Consider the following 17632-nt stretch of genomic DNA (forward strand, 5'->3'; position numbering starts at 1 on the left):
ATAAATTTGAATGGTTAGTTGTGTAATTATTGACATCTTAACTATATTTTATATTAAAAAAATAAATTATTTGATTATATCCTTGACAATTGATATAAAGAAATATGGTTTCATAAAATAATTAAGCATGTTCATAATTATGTCGCTGTATTGGCTCCCTCACTAATCAAATCAAATCAAATCAAATCAAATCATCCGCATCCATCCTCATTCCTCCAGTCTTCAATTCAAACGTCTTCTCTCCCACCGCGATACGAAGAGGAAACCGAATCTACATGAGCTTCGAATTCCACCGATCGAAATCAACCAAATTTCCAATCGGAGTCAGCTGAGTTCGAATTGATGCTGCTGAGAACCGTCAATTCAGGTTATTATCATCTCCTAATTTGGCTCGCCGGCGAATATTCGACGCCTATATGGGCAGTTTTGATCGCCGGAACGTTTGTCGTCGTCACTCTCACCCTCTCCATCTACCTCATGTTCGAGCATCTTTCCGCCTACAAGAATCCCGAGGTCCATTTCAGACAATTAGGAGTTTTTCCGAACTTTCAGTTGTTGGGGATTTTGTTAATTTTGATGGCGATTTAATGATTGCAGGAGCAAAAGTTTTTGTTAGGAGTGATACTAATGGTGCCATGCTATGCTGTTGAATCAGTAAGCCTTTTGATGTTTTTTTTGTCCTTTTCTGTTTGGTTGAGCTGATGAAGGAGAATGATCGTGAGCTGTTTTTGTTGATTTTGGTTGGTGGTTGTGTTACATGAGTTGAAATATAGTGTGTTGGAATATGTTTAGGTTTAATTGAGTTTGTGTTTAGTTGAAACGAGGAGCTAAGAGAACATATATGGTGAAAGATGAGATGGTGTAGCAGTGTTATTTCTTAATTCATTGTTCACATTTGGTGAAAATTTTAGACGTTATTGAGTTTGAGAAGTTTCTATCCATATTATGGTTACTGTGTGGTGACTGGTGAATCACCTGAGATTAGTAGATGATTCTCATGTCGAAGCACCATGTTGCAACAAGCTATAGTGTATGTGTATCAGTATTTATGCCAATAGTAGCATTGGGAATTTATTCACCATTTTTTCGAAATGTATGTGTATGTAGCACCTTTGTCAAATTTTTGGTGTTTGGGAAGCTTGTGGAGTGTCCTATAATTTGATGTTTTCGTTGACCATTTATTATCACATCTCTGTAGTGGAACTGACATCGGAGCTTAGGTTCTTTATTGTTTTCAGCACTCAAGTCACTCTGTAAACTTCTTAAAATCCACATATGTAAACTTAAAAACTGTGGAATTTAATGGTCAGATGAGAGCGTGTTTTTAGCATATAATTCAAATATTCAGTAGATCTCCATATTGGTTGTCATGTAATGCTTATAATATTCAACTCTTGAAGGTTTTATCTATTTTCTTTTTTCACTTGTGCGGTCTCTTCCCATATTGATTCATCTTATTTATGTTCTTATTTTTTTGTGTGAATGATGCTGATTCTGTTAATTTGCTTTCCTTAAGACAACATTTCTCATGGGATCACTTCTACTACAGTTTGGTAGACAGATTAATGACTGATGATATCAATTAATTTCATGGGATACTTCTATATAAAGTACATCTTCCTGACTGATAGCTTGAATCGCATCACATTAGAAATCTGTTTGGCTTCATTCTTTACTAAGATTTTGTGGTGATGAAGGTTGCATATGAAAAGTTTAATAAAAAAATCCCTTATTTTACTTCTTCTCAAGCATGGTCCTCTGTTTGCAGTTTGTCTCAATGGTACACCCAGCAATTAGTGTTTATGTTGGGATTGCACGTGATTTCTACGAGTCCTTTGCCATGTATTGCTTTTGGAGGTATCTAATTGCTTGTTTAGGTATATCATCAAGCTTACCCCTTTTAATATCAAAGTTCTTTAGTTAGAGTCCGTTATTGCACACTTTATCCTTTTTTCTCACATAAATTAGTAGATTAATAAAGGCTTCTGAAGAATTTGTATAAGATTAAGCTAGTTGATGTCACCCCTGGTCATCAATTTTTTGCTAAACTAGAGTAACTAACTAGTTTGTCAGAACAAATTCATCCTATTTTCACATGGTGGATTAGGCGGAGAAGAGGGGGCAATTGAGTTTATGAGAAGGGAAGGACGAGCAGGTATGAAAGCACCCCTACTAGATGATCATGGTCATGAAAGGGGAATCGTAAAGCATCCTTTTCCACTGAATTATATCTTGAAGCCTTGGAAACTTGATCAGTGGGTTTATCAGGTTATGAGGATTGGAATTGTTCAGTATGTAAGTTCCATCCTCTGTGAAATCCTTTAGTATGTTTTGTCACCAACTATTCATACTCTTTAATCTCGCTATGCCTGACCAAGTTTGGTATACTTCCATGACAGATGATAATAAAAGCATTTACCGCTATTTCAGCAGTAATTCTCGAAGCTTTTGATGTGTATTGTGAAGGCGACTTCAAATGGAACTGTGGGTGCGTTACTTCCTTTGAATATTTTTATTAGCTATCTTGGAACTTGTTTAGGATTAGCTGTAGCTCTTCAGGACTTGTAGGAGGTATTTCAAACAGGAAGGTGGTAAGCTGAAATAAATGGAACATAGTAACAGTAGGCAATCATGTTTTTCTTGGTATATGCTAGTCGCTAGAGCGAAAAACTTATGCTACGTTTTGGTGAACCACTCATTAAAGTGAAATTATACTTACAAGCTAGTGGGGTGATTCAACTTGTTTTAATGACTTTGTACTCCTTTGTGTCCTATTTATTGAAAAATTATTCCATTCATAATCTGCATACACAGTACACAATATGCTACTTCTGTTTAATCTCGATTCATTTGAAATTTTTTCTGTAAGATTTATTTCAAAGTGAAACTTTGAGTACTATTTGAGTGGCTTAAATGGATGTATGAGAAGCCTAATTATTCTTACACTTCTTTGTTTTATAGGTACCCTTATATGGCCGTGGTTTTAAATTTCAGTCAATCGTGGGCTTTGTATTGCTTGGTTCATTTTTATGCCATCACAAAAACTGAATTGGCACACATTAAACCACTGTATAAGTTTTTGACATTCAAGTCAATTGTGTTCTTAACTTGGTGGCAAGGTGTGGCAATTGCTCTATTCTACACTGTTGGCTTATTTAAAAGTCCGATAGCTGAGTCATTGGAATTTAAATCAAGTGTTCAGGACTTCATCATCTGCATAGAGGTAATTGTTTTAAGTTGACTTATTATTTGTTTTGACAGCAAGAAAGAATCTTGATGGGGCTTCCATTGCTGATTACAGTTATCTAGATTTTGATAGATACACAATCGCTTCAATAGTAAATTTCATTTCGTATTCTAGTTTGATGTGTTCTGTGCAGATAATATATTGTGTTATTAATGTTTGCATATTCATCCAGGACAGATGGGTCTTGCTTCTGCAGTTCACCTTTATGTTTTTCCGGCAAAGCCTTATGAGTTAATGGGAGATCTCTTTTCTGGAAGTGTTGCAGTCCTAGGAGATTATGCATCCGTGGATTGTCAGCTGGACCCTGATGAGGTTAGGGATAGCCAACGTCCCACAAAGCTGCGCCTTCCTCAACCCGACTATGAAGCCAGGAGTGGAATGACCATCAGAGAGAGCGTTAAGGATGTCTTACTCGGTGGTGGTGAATATGTAAGTTCTTCCCTCTTAATTTAATACACAACTACTGCCCAATATCGAAATTATTAATAAATGTGCGTATCTAGTTGGATTGTTGGAGACTAAATATATAATATATATTCATAAACCTATGCTTCCTCCCAAGTTCTGTGACAATTATAGGGCTTGATAAGGTGTCGTTACTTTCGCCTGCTGTCCGATCCCTGCTGGATGTATTAAAATAGGCTTTCTGCCCTTTGCTCTGCAGATTGTGAATGATGTGAAGTTCACAGTCACTCAAGCAGTAGAGCCAGTAGAGAAAGGAATCACTAAAATCAACCAAAAGTGGCATAAGATCTCCGAGAACATAAAGAAGGAAAGGACAACCAAGGACGACACCTGCATTTCCTCGTTGGCACAGCCAGTGATCCGTGGAATCGACGATCCCCTCCTAATTGGGAGCTTCAGTGACAGCAGTAGTAGCTCAAGGAAGAAGAAGCACCGAAACAAATCCGGGTACACCAGCGCAGAGAGTGGCAACGAAAGCATCATCGACACTACGTTTGGTGGTTACAAGACTCACGGCCGTCGCTGGCTTGTCAAAGATTAGTGAACGAGGATTAGACCGATTGAATTTTCGGTGAGCCAGCAACGTACCACCACAACAATTGTAGTTCTGATGGCTGGGACGATGCTGTTTTGTATCTGGTGCTTGATGATCAGAGCATCTATTGCAAAAAGGCAGTAGATTTTCTCCTATGTTTGAAATTATTGTATAGACAAGAAAAAAATGAAAAACCTCTTCTATTTGCCACTCTACATAGAGAAGAAACCATTGTTTGGTCATGAAAATTTTAATTTCTTTGTACAATAAGTAGAATAAGTAATTCCATATGGGTGACGTAATGATCCTATTTTTCATGAGGAAATTATGTGTTCTACTTGTAAATTTGATCATGTCTTCAGTGTATTAATAATCAACTCAGTATGATTTACTAACGTTTCTGCTTTTCATATATTCGAAACTCGAATACTATAACTTAGTTGTGGTGTGCCCATGCGCTTCGTGAGATACTCGAAAAGTTAAGTGTAATTGAGATATTAATTTTTCTTTTTTCATACTCCTCTTACTTAAAAATTTTTGTCACTCTAAAATTTATCTACCAATTTTTTTAATTTAACTTTATTAGTAACTTTTTAATAAGTACTAGTACTAATTTATATTTGGCTTTTAATAAATGTAAACAATATAAGTGATTAAAATAAAGTGTTTTTGCATATGCATGATTGCGAGTAGTAGATATAGTTATATATGCACTTAAATAGGGAGTGCTAGTGTTCAAGATTTTATTATGATGTGGATGTCTGTCAAAAATTTAGTAGTACTATGGAATTCCACTTTTATACTTTTATAAATAAAGTGGTGCCAAGAAATAGTCGATTGGTTTAAAATAAACGAACATTGTCCCAATTTTGGTTTTGGCAAATAGGAGTGAGTAGCTATTAAATTTTGTTCACAAATACGCATACGCTAAATTGTTTAATCTTACTCTTAATTTATTTTTTTAATATAACTGACTCGACGATTTAAATAGCCAGTTGTATACAAGGCTCCCTATGCCAAATGGTAGTTTTATTTTATGGAATTAACAAAGTCGTTTTTGTATTTCAAGACATTCAATTATTTTTCAAGTCAATTTCAGCTTCACCAAAAAGTGAAACTGGGAGAGTATTCCACACAATGTAAAGTCTGTGTTTGAAAATAAGATTTCTAAATTACGTGCTGAATAAAAAACAGAGCAAAGTAAATGTATGGTAAATCAAAATCAATTCTTAAAAAAGAGATAAAAAATAATTAAACTATAATTGATTTTACGTTGTTCCTTGTTTTTTTCATGTAGATATGATACTCGATGAAAATTTACATTGTATGTGTTTAATTTATTCTTTATTTTTTAGATTATACTTACTAGTACAAGATAATATGATCATGAGATGAAATGGGAAAGTAATTCAAAGTAAAATCTTGAGAATCTTAAGGGATTACTCTCACTAACAAGCATTTGAGTCTCTAGATTACATAGTATTTCCGTATCTCACGAAGATTTACGAAATCTCAATTTTCTGAAATGGAAATATTTTTAAAATATGGAGTATAAGTTTAGATACAGTTCAAACTTCAATGTATTCGAGATAATGAATATAAGGTAAAATAGTATTTCGTATAATAAAATAACTCAGTGAAATTGAATGTGTCAAAACAATCAGATTCAAATTTGGACATTTTAGAGCAGTTACCGATTACCCAACACTATATTAATTTTTTTATTTAATTTACTCGATGAATTGAAAAAAAATTAAAATCTCCTGCATATCGCCAGTTGCCATGAAATCAGTAGCTTTAAACTTAAATACTACACCAAATGAAAATGTTGATAGAGTAAGAGCCAAAACGTTTAATATAACTACTTCGCTCAAATCAAGGTTAACTCTTGGCAAATTCCCATTAACCCGAGATTAACTGATTAAATCACACTTAATATACTCATATATTCTCAAACTAAAAAGAATTTTAAAAATCCCCACTTAAATCTGCTGCCGGCTAAGCTAAACAACTAAATCCTCAAACGACACTCGTCTCTCCACATATATATAAAAATACATCAAATTTGAATAAATAAATCACAAAGTGTCATTGTTATTAGTACCATCTCTTACTTCTAATTGACTCAGTTACCTTCTAACCAGTAAAAAAACATGGATTCCCTAAACTACCCCTCGAATCAATCCAATCCAATCCAACCCAACCCATCCTTTATTACCCCTAATATATGGCCCAAATTTCTTCATCTCACGAATAAATTATGTAAATGAAAATCCAATCCATCCCATCCTTTGTTACCTCATATGGAAAAATTTTCAAATTCAAAAACAGAAAAAAAAACCATATAATTACTCCATTTTCCATGCAAGGGCATTCCCGTCATTTCATATATCGTCAACTACTATATAAAACTCGCCGGCTTCCGAATCTATATTGCCGCCACTTTTATAGCAACGTTTGTTTTACTTCTCTTCACAAAAGAAGAAGAAGAAGAAGAAAACTCTCACCCTCACTGCGTGTTACGATATGCAGAGCCACGGTGGCGGCGACTCCACTTTGAAGAAGGCGAAATCGAGAGAAGTGAGCCCGAGATACCTCTCACCGGCTTCTTCTTCATCTTCATCAACGATCGATTATTACCGCGGCACCCATGAATCCCCAAATAGCATTCTCTCTCCAACAAAACAGAAGCCTGATCAATCGCGAAAGCCTAAAACCCTAGATAAAAAATCATCAGGCTTTCTCCGCGGGCTTTGGCCCTCATCGTCGGCGCCGTCACCGTCCAAGGCGAAGAAGAAGAAGGCCGAAATGCTCGCCGATCTCATCAGCGACGAGAGGCTCCAAGAGTCGAAGCATCGGAGTAGTAAACCAAAAAATGAGCGGAATCCGCCACTGGCTCTCGGCCGGCAGCGGAGCTGCACCGAATTCAGTCGGTTCGGGAGTCAGAGGGAGAGTTCGAAGGAGAATCGCAACCCAATTTTGGGCGGATCGATGCGATATTTGGGGAAATTCAAATTTTCCGGTACATCGCAGTCGTCGGAGGAAGACGAAAATATCATGCCGGGAAGATTATCTGTTGATGAGGTGGCGGTGAGAAAGAATTCTTTTCCAAAACACCCCGAATATTGCGATTCGGGCTCGGAATCCAGTGACACCGGCCCGAGTTTTGATTTCTCGCCGGCTTCGTATATGGCCCCGACCGTCAGCTCAAGAAAGCACGGGATCAATGTGCCGTCTCGATTCATGCAGGATCGGTCGCGGTCCCGGCGATGGAGTGACGGCAGCAAATATTCGTCGGAAAATATTTATAACGAAAATAATAATATTAATAATTCTCCGAAGATTTTAAATATGAAGAAGGGGAGTGGAGGTTGGGCCGGCTCACCGGGCTCGGTGAGAGGTCCGTTAGGTGACAATAAGGGGAAGGTGGCGGAGAAGCCGCCGGTTAGCCCCTCGAGGGGGAAAGGAGTGAGGAATATTTTGGATTTGGGGATTGAATTGGTGACGGGGAGGAAATCGTCGCCAAGTTCGTCGGTGCTTGGGCCGGGCTCGGCCGAGAATGTGCATCAATTGAGGTTGCTACATAGTGGCTTGGCTCAATGGAGGTTTAGCAATGCAAGAAGTGATGTTGCTAATGAGAATTATGTCAAAGAATGTGAGGTATACCAATATTTCAATCTTGTATTTTATTTCATAATTGTCTTTGTTGGTAATTTAATTGTTGATTTGTGGTTGTTGATTGTTAATTTGTGATGTTATCTTTTTTTGTAGGAAAAGTCCGGACATGTTCAAATTGCCCTTCACAAGCTTCAACAATCAATCATACAAAAGAAATTTCAGCTACAAAAGGAGAAGTTGGAGATGAAATTGGATTACATAATACGCTCTCAGGTAAATTATATAGTGTATATAATTTCATTAAACCGTTAATATATAAGTTTATGTATGTGACCTATTTTGAAATTATATTACTTATATGAAATAAAAGAATTCAACAGATTAAGGCATTGGAGGCTTGGGCAAATATGGAAATACAACATTCAACAGCAGTGTCAAATACAACAAATTGTTTGCATTCTGTTGTTTGCAAATTACCCCTCGTTGATGGAGCAAAGGTTATATTTTTTTATTTCTAAATAAAAACATGATACTATGAAATAGGATATTGAAACTATGAATAATTTGCAGGTTGAACCACAGATGACTTCAGTTGCTATGTGTCATGCATCAAATATTGCAACAAAAATCAACATGACGGTTGCTACTTTTCAACCTACGGTAATTAATTAAGTTTCTATTAGTTTTTGTGTATGTGAATTTATGTTTAGAAAAAATTAACTTTTTATTGTTTTAGGTTGAGAAAACGGTGGGAGTTGTAGCTGAGTTAGCAATGGTGGCTATACAAGAGGCGCAACTGTTGGAAGAATGTTTGGAGCTTTTCAAATTCATTTCTGCATTGGAGGTAATTAAGACATTTCTATATAATAATTAGTTGTTATTACTACACATAGTTAAAACTAGTAGTAATTTTTTGTACGACGTTATTTTTGAATTTGATTGCAGTTGGAAGAGAGGCATTTGAGGGGTAGCATGATGCAGTTAAGGTTGATGGAGCAGCAACAGCTAGGGGATGTTGGCGTAACATCTTGTTACACACACTAGTAGATTTAGTTAAATTTGTAAAAGTGATGAAATTTCGTTTTAGAAGAATTTGTATTTTCTATTAGAACGTTAACATGCATACAAATTCATAGATAAATTAATTCGAAATCTGCAAATTCAACACAAATTATATCGGAATCCGGCAATAGAATGTAGATTCATTCATCCTCAACCAAAGTTACAAAATCCAAATCCAACAATTACTTGCTAAACAACAAAATTCTCATCTTTCGGAACGCTATCAAAATTCGATCATTTTGAAGCTACCAAAAAAGGGAAAGGAAAAACCATAACCTATATGAATATATATATAGGGAGATGATCAAAATAAGTATGTGTTTAAATCCAGAAATGCAGACCAAATCTTGGCCCTAGGATTAGATGATCTAATGGTCAATAATTAACCAAAAACACGAAAGGTCATAATTAAGCAATTTTAGGTCATATTATAATATTTAGGTTTAATGTCATGCTAAGATCGTTTTAGGTCATGCTTTGTTAGCATGACCTAAAAATTACCTAATTATGACCTAAAAGTGACCTAATTATGATATTGTTCTGCGTTTCTGTATTTAAATCTAGTTTTGCATAGATCAAAACCCTTATATATATATATATATATATATATATATATATATCTTACACGATTAATTAAATTACACACAAAAATCACAATTAATTTCTATATCAATTTCGCCATCACAAGATTAGACCATAGCGGGAATGTTACAAATATAATGAGGATTATAACTAGCAAAACGGCGTAGTAATACCACTTTCGTGACTCCTTTTGGATCTCACGTGCGTCCTGCAGCTGCTCCGTCCCCCGCCGCACAAACGAGCTCGCGTGCGCCACGTGGCTCTCGATGTCGTTCAGTTGCTGCCCCTGCGCCTCCACGAGCTCCGCCATGTCGAGGAAGATCTGGTGGAGCTCGATTAGATTCTTCTCGATCTCCTTCACAGCATCGTGCCACTCCTGGATCTCTGAAATTGCGTCCATTATTTGGCATCGCCCTTGCTCTTGGATCACCTTTTGCATGAATGACTCGCTCTCGCCGCTTGAGATTAGGTTCTCGATAAGATCTTCATCGGCCTTTTGGCCGGTGACGGTGAAGTACCGCCGCCCAACGGTCTCCTTGTACTCCTCATTCATGCGTGCCCGGAGGCCTTGAAAGTCGTCCATCATGGTCTTCAGCTTTTTCCCCAGTCCGTTGACCACTCAAGTCAGGGGCGAATCTACATTATGCCTAGGTGGGGCATTTGCCCCTCCTCATTTTCCAACACATGTATATATATTACCTATTATAAATTTTATTTCATTCAATCTCTTACTAAATGCCCCTCCTCAAAAATACTTAAAATTCCTTCGTATAAAAATTTGCCCCCCTCTCTACAAATTTCTAGCTCCGCCCCTGACTGAAGTCCGCGTCCTGCCAGCTGATGACCCTGGGCCACAGCCTGGGACCCCTAAACCTATCTTGCTAATCAAGCAAGATAATTAAAATAAAAGATTACAAAAGATATGGAAAATAACTAAAGATAACTAACAAAAATAAGAGATGCTAAATCAAAAAAGATATGCCATGTATTGTTGAGGAGATATGGCTGAAGATATTTGGTGATGAATAAGGCAACGTGAGATCCCTATCAACTCTCCCATCGTTGAAAACCACCTTGCCCTCAAGGTGGAAGTCAAAACAAGAATAGGAGTGTCCCGCCTCATTACATTGATTGCATCGTGTTGCCCCGTTTTCTTTCTCCGTCACCATCACCTCCTTATGAACCATCAATCCTACTGCGGCAGCCTCTTTAGAATGTTGATCTGCAACGTATAGAGCCAAAGATGATTTAGCAAAGTTAGCATGAAGTTGAACCTCCTGCAGCCCACGACAATCAACGTTACTATCATCTCCTTTGCAATTTGGGACTTGCAACTCAACATCTATGCCCAAATATCCTAATTCAGAGTATGACTTTGAATTATTGACACAAAGGAAGAAATCAACATCATTTATCTTCCGCATCTCCAAGGCAACAACTAATGTCCAATAATCAATCGCAATAATAACAACAATATATCCATTAGTCGCGTTCTTGACAGTTCGGGCCAGCAGAGGATACCTTCTACACATCAGTGCTCTTCGGGTGCGTGTCGGGAGGTCAAGTATGCAATGTGTACGCGCGCCACGACTGTCCAAGGCACCATCACCTGAGATCAACAAGGTTTGCAGCTGCCAGTGCATCGTCTCCACCGCTGAAATCATGGCATACACCTCCTTGATCTTTGTATCGAAAGTAGAAGATACCAAACCAATGTGAATGTCGACTCCCACACCCGAAAACCGTTGTCGAACAGCAATCCAAGTAATGTTGCAAAGCATACAACGGATTTTATTATAATCAGCATTCACATATATGCAAGAATTGTTCCCCAAAAATCTGCTCCGACACTCATCTACCCACCGAGAAGCGAGCTGGTGTGCAGAATCCAGCACCTTAATAAACAGAAGCCTAATAAATTCTTCTCCTTGAGTTCCACCAGTTGCATATTGCCAGTTATATCCAGAATCCTTATCTTCTTTGTCAACAAGCTCGAACGCTCTCCCACAGGAGCCTATAGTTGAAGCCCGAATATCACAGCCCCAAAACGGTATACAAGTCCCATAAACATCACACTCATTGGAAGTAGCTAACCAAGTAACGTCCCAACTCATCTGTTCATCAGTCACCAACTTCACTGTGCAATTCCAGAGTTGGAATTCCACATCCACACCCATTACTAAGACAATAGATGGTTGCTCATATTCAAATGCCATAATTGTAGCAATATTTCTTGCTTTAGATGCGTCCTTGCTCCGATCAACATCTTCACAAGAGGAGTGCACGTGTCGAAGTCTACTTGAGTTCTCACCAACGGAACTATCACCTGGCTCAAAAGCTCCTGGATCAAATACGTGAACTCCATTGTTTGCACCAAATTGAAGGGATGCACGGCTCCAATCGCAATCTCCACACAAGGATGCTTCCATCGTCTTGGAATGCATCAAATCCAAGAAGCAACCCTCTACCCCAAGGGCGAGATGCGGCTGCTAGATCGATGTGTCAATACTCTCACTCAATTGACTTGGACAAGACATCATATCATCACTATAAGATAGCGTAGGAGTTGCCCCATCTACGTAAATTCTGACATCACTTCCATGGGTGACCACTTCGCTATGAGCATTCACAAAAAGTGAGCCTGTTACAAGTTTCGATGCAACAGAAAGAACAACTACATCGTCGGGAGCGCTCGGTGGTATAGTGCGAGCATCACCACATCGATCAAGAAGGCCCGCTGCATCTCCGAAATCCCCTCGAATGTGACGTGCCCGAACCTGCAAAATACAATCATTCACTCTACAGTTTTGGAATTGCAGCCCATCTTCCACACTCAAACATTCAAATTTCGAATATAAGTGTGAAGTATCAACGCATAGGAAAGAATCAACAACATTTGCTGCATCCATCTCAAAAGTAACATCTGGTTGCTTGACATCAAATTCAGAATTGACTATGATATCTCCAACTACATCATGCATAATTATTTCTGAATTCTCACAACAACTCAGTGTACCAAAACCAATTCAATTAGAAACAATATTGTTGGTCGATTCCATAATTGGAGTCCGATCAACCAAGTGATTATCATCAACAACATGTGAAACATCATCCTCGGTTAATTCCGGAGCAAAGCAGTGGTAGACCGCCAATAGAAAATCGTCCCAACCTTTTTCGACATTATTATCAGCCATCCATTCCGACGTCGGGTGATCGAACAAGTATTGAGTAAGGTGCAGCCGATCAGATAGAGGTGTATAGTGGTGGTTGTAATAATTCTGCATATTACAAATCCACTCGACTGAATTCTCTCCGTCAAAACGGGGAGGAACGACTCTTAGGCACGACAAGGCTGCCTGTGCTACGCCGGGAGGTGCCCGCGTAAGCGACGGCGGTAGTTGCCATCCCCGTTCCATGGTCACCGCTGGTGGAGGGTCGGGTGGCTCCTTCGTAGCCATAAAGCCGGCTGCTGCAAGTTTGGCCAAGGCTTCATCTAGCCTCCGATTCAGCGCATCATGTTTCCGTGCGAAGGACTCCTGCTCAAGCCTGTGTGCCTAGAACTTTTCATCCTAGTTGGCGAATTGGATGTTCATATCGAACATCTGACTGGTGTCGTAGAGAAAATATGTGATGGGAGAAGAGTAGATCAATGAAGCACCAATTGATAGGATTTTGTATCCTATCGATCAGCAATAGAGCACTCGAACGATTACGAAGAACAAGATAAACCCTAGTTGAGGTGCTAGAGCCGATTTTCGCCAGAACCGGGAATGAGAACAAGTAATTAACTTTATTTCTCAATTGAAGAATTCTATAATTTATAGAATTCTAAACCCTAAACCTATCTTGCTAATCAAGCAAGATAATTAAAATAAAAGATTACAAAATATATGGAAAATAACTAAAGATAACTAACAAAAATAAGAGTTATGCTAAATCAAAAAAAGATATGCCATGTATTGTTGAGGAGATATGGCTGAAGATATTTGGTGATGAATAAGGCAACGTGAGATCCCTATCAGACCCACCTGTTGGTGGCATTGGACTTTTCCAATGCCTCCAACTTACCTTTAATGAGTTTGACCCGCTTCAAAACCTGTGCCACGTCAGCATCCATGCGGGCACGCAGGTCCTTCATGGTCTTGGCATTATGGACCGTTTTGCACGCAGGTCTTTCTTGACATTCTCGACATCGTCAAAGAATTTATCGAGGTTAACGCCCTCGACGCGGCTATCACCACCAGCCTCGAGGTCGTTGCCTGGGCCTTTTTGAAAGAATTTGAGAAGAGATCGTTCATCTTGGCTGCCTATTGGGAAAGCCGATCAAGCACGGTGGTTCGTGAGTGCTTGTTGCGGTTGCGGTGGCGTTGGAGAAAAGTCAAGATTTCATGTGGAAATTATTAATAAGTGGATTTGTATTTTTTTACTATTTCAGTAATAAATTAGGGAAAACTTATTTTAGTGGTGTTGAGATGGTAAGGGTCCACTATGGTTAGGCGCGGCTATAGCCGCAGGTTGGGGCGACGGAGGGGCGGTTTATAGTGTGTGCGACGTCTGCCCCGAGGCGGACGAACTTTCCGGGGCGGACGGCCATCCGGCATCTTCGGGGCGAGGACGCGCCGGTCCGGCGGGGGCGGGGCGGAAGCGGGGCAGCCTATAGTGGGGGGCGGGGCGGACGTTCTTCATTTTTTTTGTATTTTTTTGTAATTCAATTTAATTTACCTATAAATACACCTCATTTCACTCATTATTTTTACATCATTCCAATTCTTCACTCATACTTTCTCTCACTCAAATTTTTGGATTCCATTTGTATTTAAAATGGACGATTTCTGGAACGACGCGTGGAATTTCCAGCACTTTAATACGACGAAAATGTAGTGTTTAATTTTAATTTCTTCACGTATAGCCTTTTTCTTCTAATTATATATAGTACGATAAATTTAATTATAATTGAATTAACATAAATGAAAAAAAAATTGGGGCTATTGGAAGTGTCCACCATAGCGGCGGAAATAAATTTTTGGGGCTGTGGACAATAAATTTGGGGCTATGGATAAAAAAATGGGCTGGGCTATTGGAGTGTCCGCCTAAAGTAGATAGTCTAATGGACACGGGACACCCTAATGTTTAGGTCTATATTGTAGGAGAAGGATGTGATTGTTTTCCTTTTTTTCATTTGGTTTCTTGCATTTCAAATGGGTATAAAAATAGCATTAGGTGTGGTATTAAAATTCTTGCATTTCAAAGGCTTATAAAAATAGCATTAGGTGTTGTAAAAATTACTCTAGTAAATTCTTAAATATGTACACTGCTTTATAAAATCGATAGTAGTACAAAAAAAGTGTAATAGGAGTAGATCATATTCCACTTTATGTGTGCTACGACGTCGTTCCTTCTGAAACCCTTTTCCATACTCAGTCGCATCACAAATCTGTCTCCTTTCAACATTCTCAGTTGTGAAAACTGAAAACCTTCGATCTCCGCAAAAACTAGACGCGGTAACAAGCAATGGCCACCTCAATTGCCGCCATGACGGCTCGCAGAGCTGCTACTCTTGCTCGGCTCTCACCATCCACTCGACCCGCTTCCCTCGTTTCCCGCCGCGGCCTCGCCGGCACTGCTGGTACTGTTCTGAAATCTTTACGCTGATTTGTTCGTTAGTGTTAGTCTTGCGATTGGTGATTGTGTAATTTGATTTCGAATCTGTTTGGGGTAAATTAGTAGTTTTTTTTTGTGACGATGTTTTCGAATTTCAGACCTCCATGGGCCACCGAAGATTAATATTTGGGAAGACCCGATGAGTCCGTCAAAGTGGAAGGAAGAACATGTAAGTGAATGCATATACCCGCATACATTTTGTACCTGTTTTTTTTGCCAAAATTGTCAACCAACTATGTAATTAGGGTTTCTGGGTTTTTCTTTTTGATTTAAGATGGATGATTGTATGCTAAAATGAATGTACATATGGAGATTGGAAACCATAGGTTGTGCTTGGATTGATTGAATTAAGACTGTTATAGAAGAGTTATGGAGGATCAGTAATTGAGTAGTGTTGCTTGCTAATGTCTGAATTGTGTGATGGAAATTGGTAGTTACTCTTTGCTAGCTGCAGTTTTTATTGTGTTTTACGAATTAATTGTGGAAGCTTCAGTGTCTTGATAATCTGTGCTTGACAGAATGATGGAAATAGTAGCAAAGATGTGCAATTTACATATCTAGGCACAGAATATTGAACAGCATTGAATTTTCAATTCATCAGGACTAAGTGATATTCTTCATTAACCAGAAGTGTGAAAAGTAGGATTGCACCGTTGGCTTACACTCTGAAATTCAGCATTTCCTGAACAATGATAAAATACGTTTTCATGAAAAGGGTCAACGGATAAGAGAATAAGTCTTTAAGTTAGTAAATGCACATAGCACACTCCTGAACAGTGATATCAGCCCTTATCTGGATGATAATTGATTTTTGGGACTGATTGTAGGTTTATGCTAGGAAGTTCTTATTAATTTAGAGGAATAGGAATGTGCTGGTTCTTTATCATTGACCAAGATCCTGTAATTATGATGTGCTAAGTCCTGATTCCAAACTCTTATGAACTCTCTGGTCATTCCAAAGGCCACCTTGCTGGTTGACCCCCCTCAGTTTATGGATTCTTTCACAAAAATATTGAGTTCAACAGTTATCGTGCAGACTAGTCCACACAAAGTGCAGGTTATTGTTTCACGCGGATAACTTGTCAAGTTTTTGCCTTTTGACTTTATGTCAAGATCACAATTCACAAGTATCTTGTCTCATGAACATGAGTAGTGTTTACTAGTAGGTTTCATTGAGTCTCTGACCTCTGTCTGCTCATGTCAAGTTTGGCTTTGGAAATGTTTTAGTTTTTGTACTCGCAACCCGGGTCTGTAACTTTCTAAGTTTGCTGCTTAAAGATTCGTTATATATTTACATGTCCTTCTGATTTGTAGTTTGTGATTGCCTCTTTAACTGGGTGGTTTACCCTTTTCTACGGAGCTTACAAGGCTTTTAGTGGAGGCAAGGACAAAGGAGAGGTATGTTTCTTCTTCTAAAATTATTAGATATTGCAGCGTTTAATCGGAACAAAGCATGTTTATGTATAATGTTATATGTGTGTGTGTGTGCGCGCGCACACGCATCTACTTCGTCATAAGTATAACTCATGTTTCTCCCCTGTTTTGATTTTTTTTTCCTGACTTGCCTGCAAATATAATACATTGATTTTCATGTACTCTGCAGAAAGTAGCAGAAACAGCCCAATAGGCCAGCGGTTCAAGTTGCTGTTTTTTTTTCTTCTAATAATATGCGCTTCAACTTATTGTTTGTGTGAAGAAAGTTCATCTCCACCTGATTTCTATAATGATCATTAAGAATATTCAGCCAATGAATTTCTCGATGCGTTTGTTTTTTGGTGGAAGAATGGGTCTCCTCTCATACCCTAGTCGTTATCTACTTATCTTGTTCCGGCTACATCTTCCAGTTGCTTGTGAAATTTTCTGATAATAATGAAAACCATAAGTTTGATTTATCATTGCTAGTTTATCACTCTTTTTTGTATGTTTTACTACTACAAATTTAGGTGTGAAATTGGATAAGTGAGGCCAGGTTCGAGATTTTTTTTATCTTTAGACATCTAATTTCTTTATGGTATCATGTCAAAAAAATTTCTAAAATGATTGAAGTTTGTTAGATACTAATATTTTCGGAAAAATTGCTGTACTTGGGCTTTCAGAATGCCGGAAGTATTCTGCCATCATATGACTCTAGATTCAAGAAATGGTGATTCAAATTGGACTAATGCAACATGAAATTCTAAGAACAATGATGAACCAAATGTGTAACTTGATCAGTAATTTGTCTCTGAATCTCGAAACTTTGTACTAATAAATTAATAAATGCCTAGAAATATATCTTTCAGACACTATTTCTACTTCAATATTTGTCCAAGAGTTTTCATACAATAAATTAATAATTGAGACAATCAGACAATTAAGTAAATACTAGTTCCATTTTGCGACATGTTCATCCCAACTAAAAGAAAAAACAAATTCTCTTTTAAGTTCATGATCTAAATTCTTGTGAAAATTTATGCTGCATG

At 38.1% G+C, this 17632-nt stretch overlaps 4 protein-coding genes across 5 annotated transcripts; 3 read left to right on the plus strand and 1 right to left on the minus strand.

Moving 5' to 3' along the window:
* The first annotated feature begins 160 nt into the window (after positions 1-160).
* LOC121807177 (protein LAZ1-like) lies at positions 161-4642 on the plus strand. Of its 2 annotated transcripts, none has more exons than XM_042207383.1 (8): positions 161-513; positions 598-654; positions 1769-1877; positions 2108-2295; positions 2400-2488; positions 2962-3223; positions 3425-3676; positions 3912-4642. In XM_042207383.1, the coding sequence occupies exons 1-8, from the start codon at positions 343-345 to the stop codon at positions 4251-4253; spliced, it is 1470 nt and encodes a 489-aa protein (XP_042063317.1). In that variant the 5' UTR covers positions 161-342; the 3' UTR covers positions 4254-4642. The 2 variants fall into 2 exon arrangements, with proteins under 2 accessions (XP_042063317.1, XP_042063318.1); XM_042207384.1 differs by having other exon boundaries at positions 372-513; positions 1769-1857.
* Positions 4643-6773: 2131 nt separating this feature from the next.
* On the plus strand, positions 6774-8909 carry LOC121808701 (QWRF motif-containing protein 3-like). The gene is made up of 6 exons (XM_042209294.1): positions 6774-7907; positions 8019-8138; positions 8246-8362; positions 8436-8525; positions 8602-8709; positions 8811-8909. The coding sequence occupies exons 1-6, from the start codon at positions 6774-6776 to the stop codon at positions 8907-8909; spliced, it is 1668 nt and encodes a 555-aa protein (XP_042065228.1).
* Positions 8910-9591: 682 nt separating this feature from the next.
* Positions 9592-10092, minus strand: LOC121808702 (syntaxin-125-like). Its single transcript, XM_042209295.1, has one exon. It carries the CDS (start codon positions 10090-10092, stop codon positions 9592-9594), a length of 501 nt encoding a protein of 166 aa, XP_042065229.1.
* Positions 10093-14872: 4780 nt separating this feature from the next.
* On the plus strand, positions 14873-17065 carry LOC121806240. Its single transcript, XM_042206217.1, has 4 exons — positions 14873-15135; positions 15269-15339; positions 16485-16568; positions 16774-17065. Exons 1-4 carry the CDS (start codon positions 15021-15023, stop codon positions 16795-16797), a joined length of 294 nt encoding a protein of 97 aa, XP_042062151.1. The 5' UTR covers positions 14873-15020; the 3' UTR covers positions 16798-17065.
* Positions 17066-17632: the final 567 nt, after the last annotated feature.

This window comes from Salvia splendens, chromosome 6 (genome assembly GCF_004379255.2).
Source record: "Salvia splendens isolate huo1 chromosome 6, SspV2, whole genome shotgun sequence".
In the NCBI taxonomy this organism is placed as follows: domain Eukaryota; kingdom Viridiplantae; phylum Streptophyta; class Magnoliopsida; order Lamiales; family Lamiaceae; genus Salvia; species Salvia splendens.

Coding starts and splice junctions, on each gene's coding strand:
- LOC121807177 (XM_042207383.1), top strand. CDS start 343: ATGCTGCTGAGAACCGTCAATTCAGGTTATTATCATCTCCTAATTTGG. Junction 655..1,768: donor CATGCTATGCTGTTGAATCA/GTAAGCCTTTTG, acceptor CTCTGTTTGCAG/TTTGTCTCAATGGTACACCC. Junction 3,224..3,424: donor ACTTCATCATCTGCATAGAG/GTAATTGTTTTA, acceptor CATCCAGGACAG/ATGGGTCTTGCTTCTGCAGT.
- LOC121808701 (XM_042209294.1), top strand. CDS start 6,774: ATGCAGAGCCACGGTGGCGGCGACTCCACTTTGAAGAAGGCGAAATCG. Junction 7,908..8,018: donor ATTATGTCAAAGAATGTGAG/GTATACCAATAT, acceptor CTTTTTTTGTAG/GAAAAGTCCGGACATGTTCA. Junction 8,710..8,810: donor AATTCATTTCTGCATTGGAG/GTAATTAAGACA, acceptor ATTTGATTGCAG/TTGGAAGAGAGGCATTTGAG.
- LOC121808702 (XM_042209295.1), bottom strand. CDS start 10,092: ATGGACGACTTTCAAGGCCTCCGGGCACGCATGAATGAGGAGTACAAG.
- LOC121806240 (XM_042206217.1), top strand. CDS start 15,021: ATGGCCACCTCAATTGCCGCCATGACGGCTCGCAGAGCTGCTACTCTT. Junction 15,136..15,268: donor CGGCCTCGCCGGCACTGCTG/GTACTGTTCTGA, acceptor TTCGAATTTCAG/ACCTCCATGGGCCACCGAAG. Junction 15,340..16,484: donor CAAAGTGGAAGGAAGAACAT/GTAAGTGAATGC, acceptor TCTGATTTGTAG/TTTGTGATTGCCTCTTTAAC.